Source organism: Thamnophis elegans, chromosome 4 (genome assembly GCF_009769535.1).
Source record: "Thamnophis elegans isolate rThaEle1 chromosome 4, rThaEle1.pri, whole genome shotgun sequence".
Taxonomy (NCBI): Eukaryota; Metazoa; Chordata; class Lepidosauria; order Squamata; family Colubridae; genus Thamnophis; species Thamnophis elegans.
This window is the reverse complement of record NC_045544.1, coordinates 120,843,034-120,859,959: the sequence shown is the minus strand read 5'-3', so window position 1 is coordinate 120,859,959 and position 16,926 is coordinate 120,843,034. Positions and strand designations below refer to the sequence as shown.

Here is a 16,926-nt window from a genome sequence, read left to right as displayed (position 1 = left end):
AGGTAGGTAGGTAGATAGAGGATAGATAGATGATAGATGATAGATAGATAGATAGATAGATAGATAGATAGATAGATAGATAGATAGATAGATAGATAGATAGATAGATAGATAGGGAGGAGGGATATATATATATATTCGAACTGTAATGTAACAATTTCCTTTCTATATAATTCCTACTGTTCCTTTGCTGCCCTTCCACAAAATGGCTGTAGGAACAATTGTGAGTTTGTCATTTTCATAGATCCACTGGTAAAACGATTCAAATGCACACCATTTATTTGCTAAAGGAGGGGTTTTTATATCACCTATGAAGGACTCTTAGGAAAGCTGTTAGGCCTCTCCAATGATAGTTACCCAGCACCAGGGCATCCTCCTTCCCATGTTCTTCCTTCTTGCCTTCTCCAGTTAAAGAGTCGATTATGGCCTGCAACATGTTGGAGACCGCCAATGAGATCTCTTCATGATCTATGGACATCCATAAGCAGATTTTGTTGATCCCCAGCATGTGGAGTATTGCAGTGGCCTATCCAAGTAAGGAACACAACATAGTTGTCGGATTATGTCTCCTGGGGTTATCATGCATATGCTACAATAAATTGGATGAGTTTTGCAACACACAAATATACATTCCCCACCGAAACTTCTACAAACTCGTCTACAATGTCTTAATTTATGGTGGCAAAAAAATCAGAAGGATTGTGGCAACTAATAACACATATCAATAAAAGGCAAATGATGAAAGCTGATGCCTATTAATTAAATTTGCTAGTTAGAAAAGGTGCTATCAGACCTGATTTATGGCCACATATTATGCAGAGGGAGATAATTTTATTTTGCAGATAGTGTACATTGTTTATAATGCTTCTGGGAGATTCAGAGGGCATCCATACGGGTTTAAAAAGTCAAGATGGTCGGCATAACACCATGGGTGCTTTGCAACCTTTTTTTTGTCTTCTTCCTGCTGACCTGAAGCCATTCATGCAACAAGCAGATTTCAAGATATGTTTCTCTCTTACCCGTGCCATGTGTCTTGTGCACATCCCTGAAAAGGTCCTTGTTGCTGCCAGGATTAACTCAGGATTTTTAGTTTCTATTAGCTTCAAAAGCAAATTCAAGCCATTGTTCTGGAATATCCTCTCTGCTCCTGCTTCTTCTCGGCCAAGGACAATGAGGTTGTTTGCAGCCTGATTTTAAAAAGACAGCCAAAGGAACAAAGGAGCATAAATGCAGATTACGGATCACTATTTCATATTATTGAATGAATGCTTAGATTGGAGCTCAAGTGGGTATAACACTTCCTCCAATTTGAAGTCCATAATAATTATATAAGGTAGGTGAGGTTGAAAAAGACTTATAGGTCCAAGTCATCCAATGTTCCAACATGATCTGAATTTCCCATTCCTCAGTGTCTGTAAAGTATTTTGAAGCTGGCTACAAACAATGTAGAGAAGATTAAGAAATCAACTTCCCCAGAAAATTAAAATACTTTTTTTATTAAGATTTGCTATAGTAACAGAATCTTGCAAATCTGACAGTACTTTAGCTCTGCCTACTTTTGTGAATTAGAGAGGCATCTGTCTGAACGTTTTCCATACCTTCCTCATGACTTAGGCTAAGTCATGTTTTTTGCCTTGTTGTGTAGGAAGTTAGCACCCATTCACCCTCCTAGAAGAATGAAATATTCTAGGAAAGTTTAAAAGGCAGAATATTATATTTCCCTGGATGAGAAATGGAGAAACATGCTTTTTAGGAAGGAAGCAGACTCACCCTTAATAGCCCCCATGTTCCTCAATAGCCCACAGCAGATGTCCTCACTTAAGACATAAAGAGATAGCTAGGTCTATTCATAAACAAATGCCCTTACTCCAGATCCATCCAACATGGTAGGATTAGCCCTCTACCCATCTAGCAACAGAACTCACCAATGGCACCTGGGGAAATTACATCACCCAGCAAGATTCAACCAAGCTTGGGACTCAAGACACTACAAAGTTGCCCCTGCATGGCCCCATGGGAGTCTGACAACCAATCAGAATACATTTTTTTACACAGAAACAGGGAGCTCCAAGGTGGGACCCAACAGAGGGTATAAATCTCTTTCCCTCTCTCACCCATGTGCTCTTTTTGCCCAGGACCTCAAACCATGTGGTCCTTTCCATCATTAAACCATTTTTTCAAGCACCTTCCATGTTTTCAGTCTCTTTCTTCTCAGTTGGAACTGAACCCAGATGGATATTTCTTCCAACAGTGGTTTTCGTAATGGATCTCAATTATTTCTGTCTTTATTGTGTACACTATGTGATTGTGTTCACTCTTGTTGCCCTAGATTGCTGACTAGAGACAGAGAGCAATGCAAGCCAACTAGGGCTTCTCCTCTAGCCAATTAGCAGAAGAATGGAAAAAGGCAATTTTCTTAGTCAAATGAAGACAAAGAAGCTGTTCATATTAAGGAATCTCACCTTCTCTCGCTTCTCTTTCTCACTCTTTTCATCCAGAAGGATTTCAAACATTTGCTGTACTCTGGCATCCGTGGAGAATTGAAAACGTAACTATGTCAAAGATGACGAAAAGGACAGAGATTATTATTTAATTTTTGTTGAGTTCTTGGTGGTCTCTGAGTTAGCTTTTTCTCTTGCAGATTTTTCATCAAAGCAAAGTCCCAGCAAACAGTCTTTCATGAGATTTCACAACTACAGACCATTATTAGGAGAGTTGCCAGACCGATATCTTCCAAACACCACGTTGTAACAGCAATTACTTGGCAAGAAGTCAGAAACAGATCTTCACCCTAATGAACTGAATTAATTGTCTCCTGCAAACTCCTCTCCCCTTTCGCTCCTCTTTATTCCCTATGGGAGGGGCCATTCACCATCCACCTGTGCCTTTACTCCCTTGTTTGCTAGCTGTTCCCCTTTCCTGGCAGCTCTGTGCATGTGCACATCGGGAACAGGCTCCAGCTGTTCTTCTGCCCCACTGATATCCGACTCCAAAGGCAGCTGATAACTGTCGGATGGCCCTGGCCCCATCTCTGCCTCCAATGCAGAGCCCTCATCAGAGCCTTCCCCAGACTCCAGGACTGGCCTATATTTCTCCCCAATCTTCTCACTGTCTGAATCTGCTGCCATCTCTGCTGGTGGGCCACAACAGATCCAGCCATCACAACGCTTTGCAATCATATGATCATGATCCAGGTGCTCACATGCACATATAGAACACACCCACCTCCAACATAAAAGAGCAGTGGTTGGCTGATCAGTGTGTCAATCCTGTCATTCATTTACCTTCTCCTGGATAGTAGTGCCCAGACGTCGAAGGGCCTCCTGAAAACTTTGGTTCCGAGGTTCAATGGTGGCACATCTCTGGACATCTTTGAAGGCCTGATCCAGCTTTCCAAGCTTCTCCAGTGCCTGGCTACGTCGGTATAAAGCCTTAATATCAGAAGGGTTGATATCGATAGCTAGAAGGAAAATAATGACAAAATTGAAATGATACCTGACAGCATCCATGTTGGCCAAGAGAAGAGTTGCATCTGTTTTCTCTTCCATCTACTTCTATCTCATTTGTTGCATTTTTTTTTCCTATCCAAGTACAGTACAATATTTCTACAGGGTGCAGAAATGTATGTAACAGATGGGAAGAACAGAACCACTTGGTTTCTTTTCTTTAAGAAAAATATTATGATAATTAAACTTAGTTGCTAATTGAATGAATATGACAATAGAAAGACAATTAAGCATGGGTTAAAATATATGAAACATGGACATATATAGAACTTTTAAGATGATGAACAGAGCGAGATGCGTACCGCTCGTTATTCTATATACTAGATTAAGGGAATTGTAATGAACTTTGAACAGTAAGGATTGCCATTTATAGACAATTAAGGATAATCTAAACCAAGATATGGAAAAATGAACATGAAATATACTTACAACAGGGAAATTGTTGAGATTTAAAGACAGAATCACAAATTGGGGACATGTAAGGATGTATAATTATACAAAGATAATGATGAGAATAGCTGGGAATTGTAACCAGGTCTACATCTTGACCAAAATTAGGCTGGAGGGGGGTGGAGTTTAAAAGCACAATGACTATATATGAATACTTTTTTATTCTATTTTTTTTTAAAGGAGGAGGAATAGTACAATATGATGTTGGCTATGTAATAGTATACAGGTGATTATATGTTATGAAAATGGAAAAATAAAAAACTTTAAAAAAATATCAACAAATCTTCATCATTAAATTCATAGCAAGACAGGTGACTTCTTAGATCAAGAGGATACAGGTCCCAAGCCTACATGTGACTCACAAATGAAGGTGAATATACGTGTCCCAGGATAATGTTGCAGGATCCAATCTGGGTCGGTCACAGGGACCAGAGGTTTTGTCTTCCAAGCTTTGGACTCATGCTGGCGCCTGCTAGAGAGAGATTCCATTGAAGATGGGCTTTGGCACAAGTCCGAAAGCTCAGAAGACAAAACCTCTGGTTCCAGTGGATGACTCAGATTGGATCCTGCTAAATGTGACTCTCAAGGCTTTGGGTGTGTTCCCAGGAGTCCTTCCAAAATTGCCACCAAACTATGGTGTTAAAGTGACAGTAAATTATGAAATAAACAACAACCATATTGATTATACTTAAAGCAGTGGTGGGTTTCAAAAATTTTTAGAAACTCTTCTATAGGTGTGTCCTGCCTTTTGGGAGTGGCTTGCCAGCCATGTGACCGGTGGGAGTGGCTTGCCAGCTATGTGACCGGTGGGTGTGGCTTGCCAGCCATGTGACTGGGTGGGCGTGGCCAACTTGTAAAATGTGGTGAAACTCACTTAACAACGCTCTTGCTTGGCAACCAAAATGTTGGCTCAGAAACTCTGACATTTGAAGCACGCAAGTCTTAAAACTGTCAAGTTACAAGACCCTTGCACCCCTAACCCTTTAGAAAAAAAAACCCCAGGGGTGTTCAAACTTCAAAGCTTTAAGACTTGTGGACTTCAACTCCCAGAATTCCTCCTCTCGTTCTTCATCTTGATGATGTGTGGACGGGCGGGGGGAGGCAGCTGGAACCGGTTCTAAACAGCACTGTAGATTTGTGGAACCTCTTCTATAGAAGAGGCTAGAACTGGCAGGAACCCTCCCCTGACTTAAAGGTATGTAACTATAATTATATTTCCCTGCTTAGCTTCCAAGCCCATGTGTTGTCAGCTCTTGAGATCAATATACTGTAAGCCAAATTTAAGTTATATTTTTATCCAAGGTATTATTTCTTTATCCTGGCCCCTATTTTGGGCATGATAAGCAAAGGCCTAATGCAAAGCAAAACACAAGAAAGTTTTGCATTTGAGTATGAAATAGTCTATCTCTGGTGGACATTAAATTTATTTACTTATTTATATTTCTAAATACCCATCTGCCTCAAAGAGGGGCCCTGGGTGGTGTCCAATAATACAATCGGTAAATAAAACAACATATAAAATTAACATTAAAATTAAAAGTAATATAGAATGAAACATTTTAAAATTATAAACTAATGACAATTAAACATCAAAAGAGTAAACCTCCTAAGATGGCTGTTTAAGGTTGGTTATTATAAGGCGGGGTGGGGAAAGGCTCTTTCTCAAGTTGCACTATAAATTATTTTTTAAAACTCTGCTGGATATATCCAAATCCTAATGAAGCATCTAGAATATTTTAGTCATAGTTTAACTTACCTTTAGTTGCATCTGTCGTCACTTGGGCATATTTCTCCTATATTTTTCAAAGAAAAAAGGAATTTTTATTAGTGATTAAGAAAGCAGCTCATGGGATGTTCATTCTAGTTTGTATGAACCAAATACGAGTCTGCCTATCGAGATGAGATGGACCAGTTGTTTTGTAGTGGTGGAACAATAACTTGGTCCTTATCACCAATAAGACCAAGGAGCTTATATTGGACTATAGAAGGAATAGATGAGACATCCAGCTCTTGCTTATCAATGGAGAATGAGTGGAGCAAGTGGCCAGTTTTAGGTTTCTGGGTGTTATCATAAAAGAGGACCTGACCTGGGACGCTCACATTGCAGCACTGGTCAAAAGGGCCCAGCAGAGAATATACTACCTGAGATTTCTCAGGAAACAACAACTGAATGAAAAACTGCTGGTAACCTTAGAGAGTATTTTAACTTACTGCTCCTGTGTATGGTTTGCCAATTGTACAGTGGTAGATAGGACAGCACTCCAGAGGGTCAACAGAGGATCACAGGTTGCTTTCTCCCCTCTTTGAAAGCGCTTTATAGCTCCGGCTGCCTTAAGACAATTCAAAACATTCTTAAACATCCAACTTATCCTGGGCACTCTTTTTTTGAAATATTACCATCTGGCAGACGGCCCAGGATAATAAAAATAAGGAGAAATAGGCTGAAAAACAGCTTCTATCCCAGGGCAGTAACCATACTGAATTCTCTGGTATAGTGCAATATCGGATTTTCAGTTTCAATTATATAGAAAGTAAAATATGTATGTTTGTGTTTTTGTTTTTATAGTTATAATGTACACTGAAGACGGCATTTAATTTCATTGTACCATGTGCAAGGACAATAAACTAAGCTAAGCTAAACTAAATTAAATTCCCCCCCTCTGCAGTCTTCACATTTCATCATTTTATCTCTTGAAAGTAGACGGCCTAACACAGGGGTGTCAAACTCGATTTCATTGAGGGCCGCATCAGAGTTGTGTTTGACCTCGGGGGCGGCGGGGAGTGGCTGGGGAGCATGGCCAGAGCAACATCACTTGTGTCGGAGGTACCTGTGGTTCAGGGGTGGGTTTCTCGCCCCGTTCCAACCGGTTCAGTTGGAACGGGGCCGGCGGCGTCCTCGTGCACGCGCGCGGCGCACGCATGTGTACTAGCGTCTGTGCGATGCTCCAGCTGCTCCTGGAGGATCGCGCAGGCGCTGTATGCATCCTGCGCATGCGTGGAAGCGCAGAACTCGTCAAAACCAGGTAAGGAGCGCGGGTGGGTGGGTGGTGCCTTCGCCCTTCCCGGAAGTTACTTACTTCCGGGTTCGCCGACCAACTGGTTCGCAGGGACCGCTGCGAACCGGTTGAAACCCACCCCTGCTGTGGTTCTACTAGTGAAAACATGCTCCCGAGCTCTGTTTTTGGCTGCGACTGCCTCCTGTAACCCTCTGCCAGCAAAAACGCGGACCTCCTGAGCTCCGTTTTCACTGGCAGAGGCACCATGGGCCAGTCCTTCGCTGTTTCCAGGTCGGCTCCGCAGGGCAGATCTAAGCATCGGATCCGGCCCACATTGAGTTTGACACCCCTGGCCTAGCAGATCACTCATCTTCAGTATCTATATATGAGAATCCTTTTTACTGATTATTAATTTTTTTAAACAGACCAGCTAACCAGCTTTACGTTAATTTCCAAAATGATTAAGAGATAAAAACAAATGAAATGGTCCCAGAATGGAATGAGAATGAGAAGAAAATGGACGAGGAGCTCAGATAAATAATTCTGTAGCTGCTCCTTGAAATTCAATGGGTCAATTAAATTAGTATAGAAGGTAGAGTATAGAAACAAATCCCCAGATTTAGTGTACCTGTCTGTGCGCCTTTGTTTAGAATTAAGCATTCTTTTACAGGGGTTATTCACAGCTAAATAAGTATATAATTATACAAGAAATCTTCATAGAATTTTGCTGCAACTGTTTCAGTCACCTGATTAATTCAGTGGTTAAACATATATTAAAAAGATGAATTGCGTGAAAACCATTAGCCATCTTTTGTTCTGTTTTGAGATGATGCATGAGCCCCAGAAGGGATCTGCTTGTAAGAAACCATTTCTCCAATGCATAGAATGGTGAACGCTGCTTTTAAAAATTAACTGCCATCTTTAATTTTTATAACTGATCATTTTTATAAAAAAAGTTTAATATGTAAATGTAGAGGGAAGATGGGGTGGCCTTGAGGGATAGAAGAAACAGCCACTGCCAAGGCAATCAGATAAAAGAAACGGGAATCCAGGTCAGAAATCTAACATAAATAGATGTCTCAGACAAGCCTTTTTCTAGTTCACCCATAAACAAAGAGAAGATGTGGGAGAAATGCATTCAGACTTGCAAGACTCTGGTCCTGAAACTTTACAATAAAAGTAGTATTGGCCTGCACGTCTTTGGTTTTGCTAGTGATGAAAGAAATGTCCTTCTGGGTTCGGCTCCAAGTGGAGAAAAAAGACACTGAAGACATGGAGGCTGCTTGGAAAGATGGTTTATTGGTGGACAGGACCACATGGCTTGAGTCCTGAACAGAAAAGGTGATCACATGCTTCAATGTTGGTGGAGAAGAGAAGGGAGGACTGAGACGCTGAGTCCCTGGCTTTATGCCCTCTCTGGCCTTTGATCTTGAGCTTGTATTCTGATTGGTTGTCAGACTCCCATGGGCCCATGCAGGGGCAAATCTCTAGGCTGCATTTTGAATCCAGGTTTGGTTGAGTTCTCAGATGCCATGTGGTGAGTTGGGTAAAGTGCCAATATTATCATGCCTTAATCCCATACCCCTGGAGCTGAAGTGGAGAACTCTTTATTATGTAAAGGGACTAGCTTGGCCTTCTTAATGGACCATTGACAAAGTGGGGATGGGCAGGAAGCTGCAGGCAGCTATTTTGTCTTTTAAAACATGTTTCTTTCTTTTCACATCCAGAAAAATATTCTGCCTTTTCAATATTTCCTAGGATATTTCATTTTTCTGGGAAAGGGCTGGATGATAACTTCCTACACTAGTCTGGTCTGTTTATTTATTTAGAAATTTTATATGGTTTCCCAACTCACTCACAGGGACTTTGGGTGGCTTAGAAAAAGAACCCCAATACAAAAATCAATAAACCTCCACCCTCCTGAGGAAAACAATCAAACGAATTACTTGGTGGGCTCCATATCAACCTGGGGTTCCCAGGCCCATCAGCAGAATCATGGCTTTTCAGGGCTTTTTGTGAGGACAGCACAAAATATCGTGGGCTGTCCCCTGATACCACGAGATGAGATCTCTAGGGCTCGCTGCCTCAGAAGAGAGAGGGAAATCCTCAGGGACGACTCTCACCCTGGACGGCCCTTCTTTACCCTCCTGCCATCGGGAAGGAAATATAGAAGCATAGCCAGCCGCACAAACAGGCTGAAGAACAGTTTTTATCCGTGGACTGTCAGACTCCTGAATACAAAATAACATCATAACTACGTAGTACGATGGATTTGCAGTGCCGGCGCAATGTGGAACATGTTCAGACTGGTGCAATTGGACTGGGGGTTTGTTAATATGATTTATTGGGTTAGGGATTTCCTGTCTTCACTGTGAGTTGTATTGTGTTGTGGGGGGTGGGTGGGGTGGCACTGAGAGAGCTCAACCAATCTCACTGTACATATGTTGTACACTGACAAATAAATTATTATTCTGAAAGAGTATCAAAGTGGGGGGGGCAATCTTATTTCCACTGGGATGATATTCCACAGGGAGGGAGCCACCACAGAGAAGACTCTTCTACTCCTAGACCTCTTTAAGAAAGAGGACCTGTAACATTCCTTGCCTCCCCATATGCCCATAGGTTGGGTAGATATACTTTGGAAAAGATGGTTTTTCAAATAACCCTTGAAGAGCTTGTAGGAAGTTAAAACCCACCCCTTTCCTAGGAAATATTAGAAAGGCAGAATATTATATTTCCCTGGATGTGAAAAGGGAGAAACATGTTTTAAAGACAGAGTAGCTCCCTGCAGCTTCCTGCCCACCCCCTTTGTCAATGGGCCATTAAGATGCCCAAGCCAGTCCCTTTACATAATAAAGAGTTCTCCCCTTCAGCTCCAGGGTGATGGGATTAAGGTATGATTAGCCTTTACCCATTCACCACATGGCATCTGAGAACTCAACCAAACCTGGATTCAAAACACAGCCAAGAGAGTTGCCTCTGCATGGCCCCATGGGACAACCAATCAGAATGCATTTCTTACACAGCAACAGGAAACAGAGAGGTGGGGCTGAACAGATTATAAAAAACCCAGCAAGCCCCTTCTTCCTTTCTCTTCTCTTCTCCACCCAACATTGAAGCATGTGATCACCTTTTCTGTTCAGGACTCAAGCCATGTGGTCCTGTCCACCATTAAACCATCTTTCCAAGCAGCCTCCATGTCTCCAGTGTCTTTTTCCCCACTTGGAGCCGAACCCAGAAGGACATTTTTTTCAACAAGCTGATATAAAAATATTATATAATAGGACATGGTCTACTACATGGCATCTAAGATACCTTCCAGTTTGATTATTCTGTTTTTCAAATATATTGCCAAATAACTATCATAACCCTAACGCTCTAGATGTGTTGGACTTCAACTGTCTGAATCTCTAGTGAGCACTGCTGTTTTTTATATAATTGCATGGATTTATGGAGATTCTTGGTCATCCAAGTCATGGTTGTCCCAAAGGTGCTTTTTCAAGAGACAACAGGACTTTCTGGTTTTTCTTTGAAGACATTTCACTTCTCATCCACCTGAAGAAGCTTCTTGGATGAGAAGCAGGTCTTCAAAGAAAAACCAGGAAGTCCTGTTGCCTCTTGAAAAAGCACCTTTGGGACACTTGCATGGATTGTTTGTCTATGTTTATTTCTCTTCTGTAAGGTTCTCATCATATGCTAAATAATAAATTGCCATTGTGACACCCAACATAAAGTGGAAAAAGAATTCTTGAATCTTACAAATTCTCATGAGAAGTTGTCAAAAATTTCACAAAACCTTGGGAAACCACTAAAAGTTTGTGCAACCTTTGGATTCTCTTGGGGGATAATTGCCAGGTTCCAAGTAATGCATCCATCACAAATTGAACTCTGAGACATTCCTTTTCTCAAAGTACAAATTTATTTAAATACACCATATTGGCACTAACTGGTGAAAAATCAGTGCTAAAGTTCCAGGGCTTTTCACCCCAATATAATTTTCAGTTTTCTCAAGTTTGCAAAAAACTGTCACGTTGTCCAACCAAGATGGGAGCTGGTTGCTCGGCGACATCTATCCTCCTCAGAGGTGGGTTCCTACCAGTTCGCACCTATTCGGTAGAACCGGTTCGTCAAATCTACCGAACCGGTTAGGAGAGGTTCCATCAGTGGACCCAGAAAGCAAGCCACAGCTACAGAAGAGGTTCCAAAATTTTTTGAAACCCACCACTGACACACACACACACAGACAGACAGACAGACAGACAGTCAGACAGACAGACAGACACAGAGACAGAGAGAAAGAGAAAGAAAGGAAGAAATAAATAAAGAAAAAAGAAAAAAGAAAGAAAAAGAGTGAGAGAGAGATGAAAGAAAAAAAGAAAAAAGGGACAGAGAGACAAAAGGAAGGAAAGAGAGAGAGAGAAGGAGAGAGAGAGAGAGAAGGAGAGAGAGAGAGAGAGAGAGAGAGAGAGAGAACACATGGCCGGCAAGCCCCTCCCACCAGGTCACATGGCTGGCAAGCCACTCCCACAAAGGAGGCCACACCCACAGAGTAGGTTCCAAAATTTTTTGAAACCCACCACTGATCCTCCTCCTCTGGTCAGCCGGAGATTGGAATGTGGCTGACTCATCAGTTAGGAATGATATTTTAACTGAAGGCTCCATCCTCCCTCAGCCTCAACCTGTGTCATACTGAATTCATGTCAGAATACCTTAGGATAAAACAATCCCAGATTCCAATTGAATTCAGCCTTAACAGGCTGGCCCCACCCCCTCAACAGAAGGAACAACACTGCAAAGGCAAAGGGGGGATAGATGTACCATTTCGATATCATATGGCTTGCCTCCTAGAGGTGTGAGATTGTGGATTGTTGATTTTTCTGACACTCTTTATCTGCATTTCAAGAGTCTTCCCCCACCTCCCCATAACATTTCCTTACCTTTTTCAGAAAGCAGGCTGCTCGGTTTCGATATAACACAGCCTGGAGTGATGGATCTTTAGCAAGTTTAAGTGCTTTGGAGTAGCTTTTAATAGCATTCTCATAATCGTTGCCTTGAAAGAACCTATTCCCTTCTTCCTTCAGCTGCACAGGGTCCTCCATCTAGAAAAGAAACAAATAGGCCTATTTTAGGGATGCCTCCAGTCACATGGCCCTGTCACTACTAAGGAAAAGACCAAAAAAAATAAGCTATTCTGTCTTTTATTTCTTAAGATTTTCTGTAGGGTGGAGGAAGGGAAAACATGCAAGGAATAACTAGAAAGCGAATCAAGTCCAAGTAGAAGACCAAAACTGCCTGTAAAAATGGTTTGAACACCAGTAGGACTTTTAGAGGATATCAGACCAGGTTTCTCACTTCTAGATAATCTCCTGACAAAATACAAGTAATATAGAAATGTCTATAATGAAGCAATCCTGAACGGGATTATAATCATCCATAAGAACCCAAGTCTTAAATTTGGGCAATGCAGTCTCTGTCAAATTGAGAGCTGCACCAAGAATTTTATTAAGTTTATGCGATATAAAATACAAAAGAAAAGAAAAATAATAGGAAAATTAGGAAGGGAAAGAAAAGGGAAAGAGAGGTGTAGGATAAAGGGAGAAATAAAAAGAAAGCATTCTTTGACTTCCAACTTTTTTTTCAGCAGAGTACAAAATAGAATTACAGTCTCTATGTCAACTTTGAAACACTCTACTTTTTACTTTATCAATTTAACAAGTATTAGTCAATTCTATTACAACTAGATTAATCAGCAAAACCCAAAGTCAAGATTTTGGTTTTTCTCCCTCTGTCTCAAGCATACTCAAGCAAGTCCAAGAAAAATAAAACTGAATCTGTTCTTTTGTCTAGTTAAAACAGTCTTTTTTGCTGTCTCTGCTAGTTCCATCACTTTTTCCATCCATTCTTCTGTTGTGGGGATTGAGAGAAGACTGCCCCATGATTTGCGTGGAATGGTCTTCAAAATGGACAAAGCCAAAATTCATGGTGGGATAATTTTGAGGGTGGTGTCGAACTGGCAGCTTGCGGGCTGCATGCATCACACACGGGGCACGCCTACCTTAGCTCTGCAAAGGCAAAAAGAATCATGCTATATCATGTGACACAACTGAATTGACACCTGTGAGACTGTGGCTCCATAATTGAATTACTTGATCTGGACTGCATTAATCCAGGTGGCTACTAGATGGCAGCAAAAAGATGAACGATATAAAATACAAAAGAAAAGTTGCCCTCTTATGATGGTCTGGATTTTTTTTTAGTAGTTTTACCTTAATTTCTTAATTTCAAACAAATTGAAGAAAAATTGGGATCTCAATTTCCCATACAGTTCCTATCAGAATATCCTGGGTTAATCTGGTTTGCCAGATTCATATCCTTGACAGCCTTCCTTTCTCTTGGCTGAGAAGATAGGGGCTGCAGTTTGAAACATCTGGGAAGTCCCGGTTGGGAAGTTACCAATTTACCCTTTATTTGCTGTGTTATACTGTGAGCAACACTCACTAGTAGACTTTCATTCTAAGAATTCCTAATAACTTCATCATTTGCAACAACATTCAAGGATGTTTGGCATTTTTTGTTACAGGTAGTCCTCGACTTACAACCATATATTTAGTGACTGTTTGAATTTACAACAGCACTGAAAAAAGTTACATGACAAGTTTTCACACTCATGACCATTGTAGAATCCCCATGATCATATGATTAAAATTCAGATGCTTGGCAACTGGCTCATATTTATGATAGTTGCAGTATCCAGAGTCATGTGATCTCCTTTTACAACCTTCTGATAAAGCCAGATTCACTTAACAACCGTGATACTCATTTAACAACTGTTGTAAGAAAGGCATAAAATGGAACAAAACCCACTTAACAACCACCTCGCTTAGCAACATAAATTTTGGACGCAATTGTGGTCATAAGTCAATTACCCATATCACTTTGTAAAATGTATCTAACTTTGGATCTCTTTCATAGTTCTCATCCATCTTCATCAATAAATTCTTAAGTATGTTTGGGCATCATTTATATATAATTATATATAATTCATGTATCTAAAGTAATAGACTTTAGTTTGAAGACAGCCTATGGTATATCTTCATACATTTATGAGGACCATTCACTGATAAAAAGTTATAAATTCTATAAATCAACATTTTTTTGGTTCTTGACTTTGGGTTGAAGGTTTTTGGTAACATTTTTCAGAAGTCATTCATTTCTGTCTTTTTTTCTTTTTAGGGATGAAAGAGAAGCACTGAAACAAACTCATCCAGCTGATTTTGTGCTTAAGGTGGGAATAAATTTCACAGTCTCCTGATTGCTAACTAGTACCTTTAGCTGCTATATCAGGCTGGCTCTCATTAAATAAACACTGTTATTTTCAGAAATGGGTTATCATATTCAAGTAATCTTCTTTTATCTTATGTTCACCAGAATCACGAAAAGTTGCAATGAAACACTATTTGACCCAAAGAATCAAACTGGTTAAACAAACTGTGTTTCCCTGATCCCATTTCAGTACCAATAAATCCACTGCTTTATTGGTTTCAATCTTCATATTTCTGGCTACACATTGATAATCTTTATTGTGTTAGTTGCAAATGAAGAAATATCTACACCCTCTATACTTGGACAATTTTTAGATGCCTTTGGGAATTGTCCCAATCATCTGATGAGAAGGGTGGGTGGGTGGGTGGGAAATCCAACCACAGTGCGCAGGCTCATACATACACTTGTAATAATCCTTGGCATTCAAGCAAAATATTCCCTTGGGTTTTGCTATTGGATATTTCGCCATCCTGTTTGCTATTAAATCCCCATTTATGCTTCTCTTTCCTTACCTTGCAGAGTTTCCCAGTTCTTGAGATAGTCACCAACTTGGACTTTCTTTCTTCTGGATCACTTAACCGCTCTCTCTCTCACTCTCTCTCTTGGAGTAAGTTGATAAGTGTGGCTGCCTGGAGAGTAGATAGAGGTATATATATATAGCTCAATGAAATAGTTAAGAGCCTAGGACAAAGCACAGTGAGCAAGAACCTCAGGGGTGAGAGGCTAATTTCCAGATGAATCGGATGGTTTGCAATTGGGCACAAACAATGCCATTAAAAATTTCACCAAACCTCACACTCAAATTTTGCATCAGCCTTTGGCAAAGTTCAATGTTGGAGCGTTTCGAAGGCAATAATGCAAGAGCTGTGCTGCTTTGCCCACCCTTTCGAAATGTACAAGCCCCTCTTCCCTTTCTATTTAAGGAAGAATGAGACATTTGAAACGCTGGAACAAATGGCTTCACTCCAGAATCCTTGGAGAGATCCAGCAGCAGCTGTGACAGACAGGGCATCTCTAGTAACTTCCAGAACTCACCACCCCTATCAGAAATTATATTCAGAAATGACATTCCAAAAAACAAAACAAACAACAAATACATCTCAACAAAAATAAACCCCTTTGACTTAACTTCAAGCTATATACTGTGAAAAAGTAAAGGAATAAATTAGTCTGACTGATGGGAAATAGATCAGCTTTTATTAACAGTGTTAATAGCCATTCAATGAAGATATGGCCAATATATAGACTAGACTGTACCTGAGAGACCGCCTCCTGCCGATCACCTCCCATAGACCGATTAGATCACACAGGTTATGTCTTCTCCGGATCCCATCTGGCAGCCAATGTTGGCTGGCGACCCCCCCCCCCGGGGGAGAGTCTTCTCTGTCGCAGCTCCAGCCCTCTGGAACGATCTCCCCGTGGAGATCCGGTCCCTTACTACCAGCAGGCCGGGGGGCTTTCGAAATATCCAGCCCCTCAGAAATTGTGACTGTTGTGTATTTTAATATGTTGTTTTGTGTATTATCCTCTTCCCTTGTTTTATTGTAAGCCGCCCGGAGTCCTTCGGGAGTGGGCGGCATACAAGATCAATAAAACTAAACTAAACTAAACTAGACTAGACTAGAGTTGGAAGGGGCCTTGGAAGTCTTCTAGTCCAGCCCCCTGCTCAAGCAGGAGAACCTATACAAGGGATGGCTAACTTTTTTTGTCCTCACATGCTGAAAGCGTCTGTGTGCACCCATAATGCAATGCACACGCAACCCCCCCCACTCCTCCCGCCCCCCCCCCCACATGCATGTGCAACACTCCCCCTGCCCATGAGCATACGACCTGCCTGCATGCCCCCTGCCCCCTGCGCAACCCCGCCCCTCATGTATGCACATACAACTTCTGCATGCGCCCCGCCGCCTATGCATGTGCGGTAGAGACCCAAAAAAGAGCTGGCCGGCAGGAGGCGTTCACAAATGCTCTGTGGAGCTGAGCTGGGGTGACAGCTCATGTGCTCGCAGAGCGGGCTCTGCGTGCCACCTGTGGCATGCGTGCCAGAGGTTCACCATCACGGACCTATACCATCTCAGACAAGTAACTATCCAGTTTCTTCTTAAAAACCTTGAGTGGTGGAGCACCCATGATTTCTGAAGGCAAGCTGTTCCACTGGTTAATTGTCCTTACTCTTAGGAAGTTTCTCCTTAATTCTGGGTTGCTTCTCTCTTTGATCAGTTTCTGGTGCTTTGGAGAATAATTTGACCCTCTCAAAGGAAAGAGCTGAGGTGGCGCAGTGGTTAAATGCAGCACTGCAGGCTACTTCAGCTGACTGCAGTTCTGCAGTTCGGTGTTCAAATCTCACAGGCTCAGGGTTGACTCAGCCTTCCATCCTTCCGAGGTGGGTAAAATGAGGACCCGGATTGTTGTTGGGGGCAATATGCTGACTCTGTAAACCGCTTAGAGAGGGCTGAAAGCCCTATGAAGTGGTATATAAGTCTAACTGCTATTGCTATTGCTATTTGTGGCAGCTCCTCGAATATTGAAATACTGCTATCATGTTCACCCCTAATTCTTCTTTTCTTTAGACTAGACAGACTCAAAATCTGCAGCCGTTCTTCATATAGAAAGATATCCATCCAGCCACATACCCACACCTGCTCACACAT

At 41.5% G+C, this 16,926-nt stretch overlaps 1 protein-coding gene across 1 annotated transcript in view; it reads right to left on the bottom strand.

Moving 5' to 3' along the window:
- UNC45B (unc-45 myosin chaperone B) overlaps positions 1 to 12,051 on the bottom strand; it is a 32,106-nt gene extending 20,055 nt beyond the window's left edge. Inside the window, exons 1-6 of the mRNA XM_032216110.1 lie at positions 11,890 to 12,051; positions 5,713 to 5,749; positions 3,285 to 3,460; positions 2,463 to 2,552; positions 1,020 to 1,187; positions 358 to 526 (exon numbers count right to left, since the gene is read on the bottom strand). Coding sequence (XP_032072001.1) covers positions 358 to 526; positions 1,020 to 1,187; positions 2,463 to 2,552; positions 3,285 to 3,460; positions 5,713 to 5,749; positions 11,890 to 12,051 — 802 coding nt within the window. The remainder of the gene's footprint in view (positions 1 to 357; positions 527 to 1,019; positions 1,188 to 2,462; positions 2,553 to 3,284; positions 3,461 to 5,712; positions 5,750 to 11,889) is intronic.
- Between the last annotated feature and the right edge of the window lie 4,875 nt (positions 12,052 to 16,926).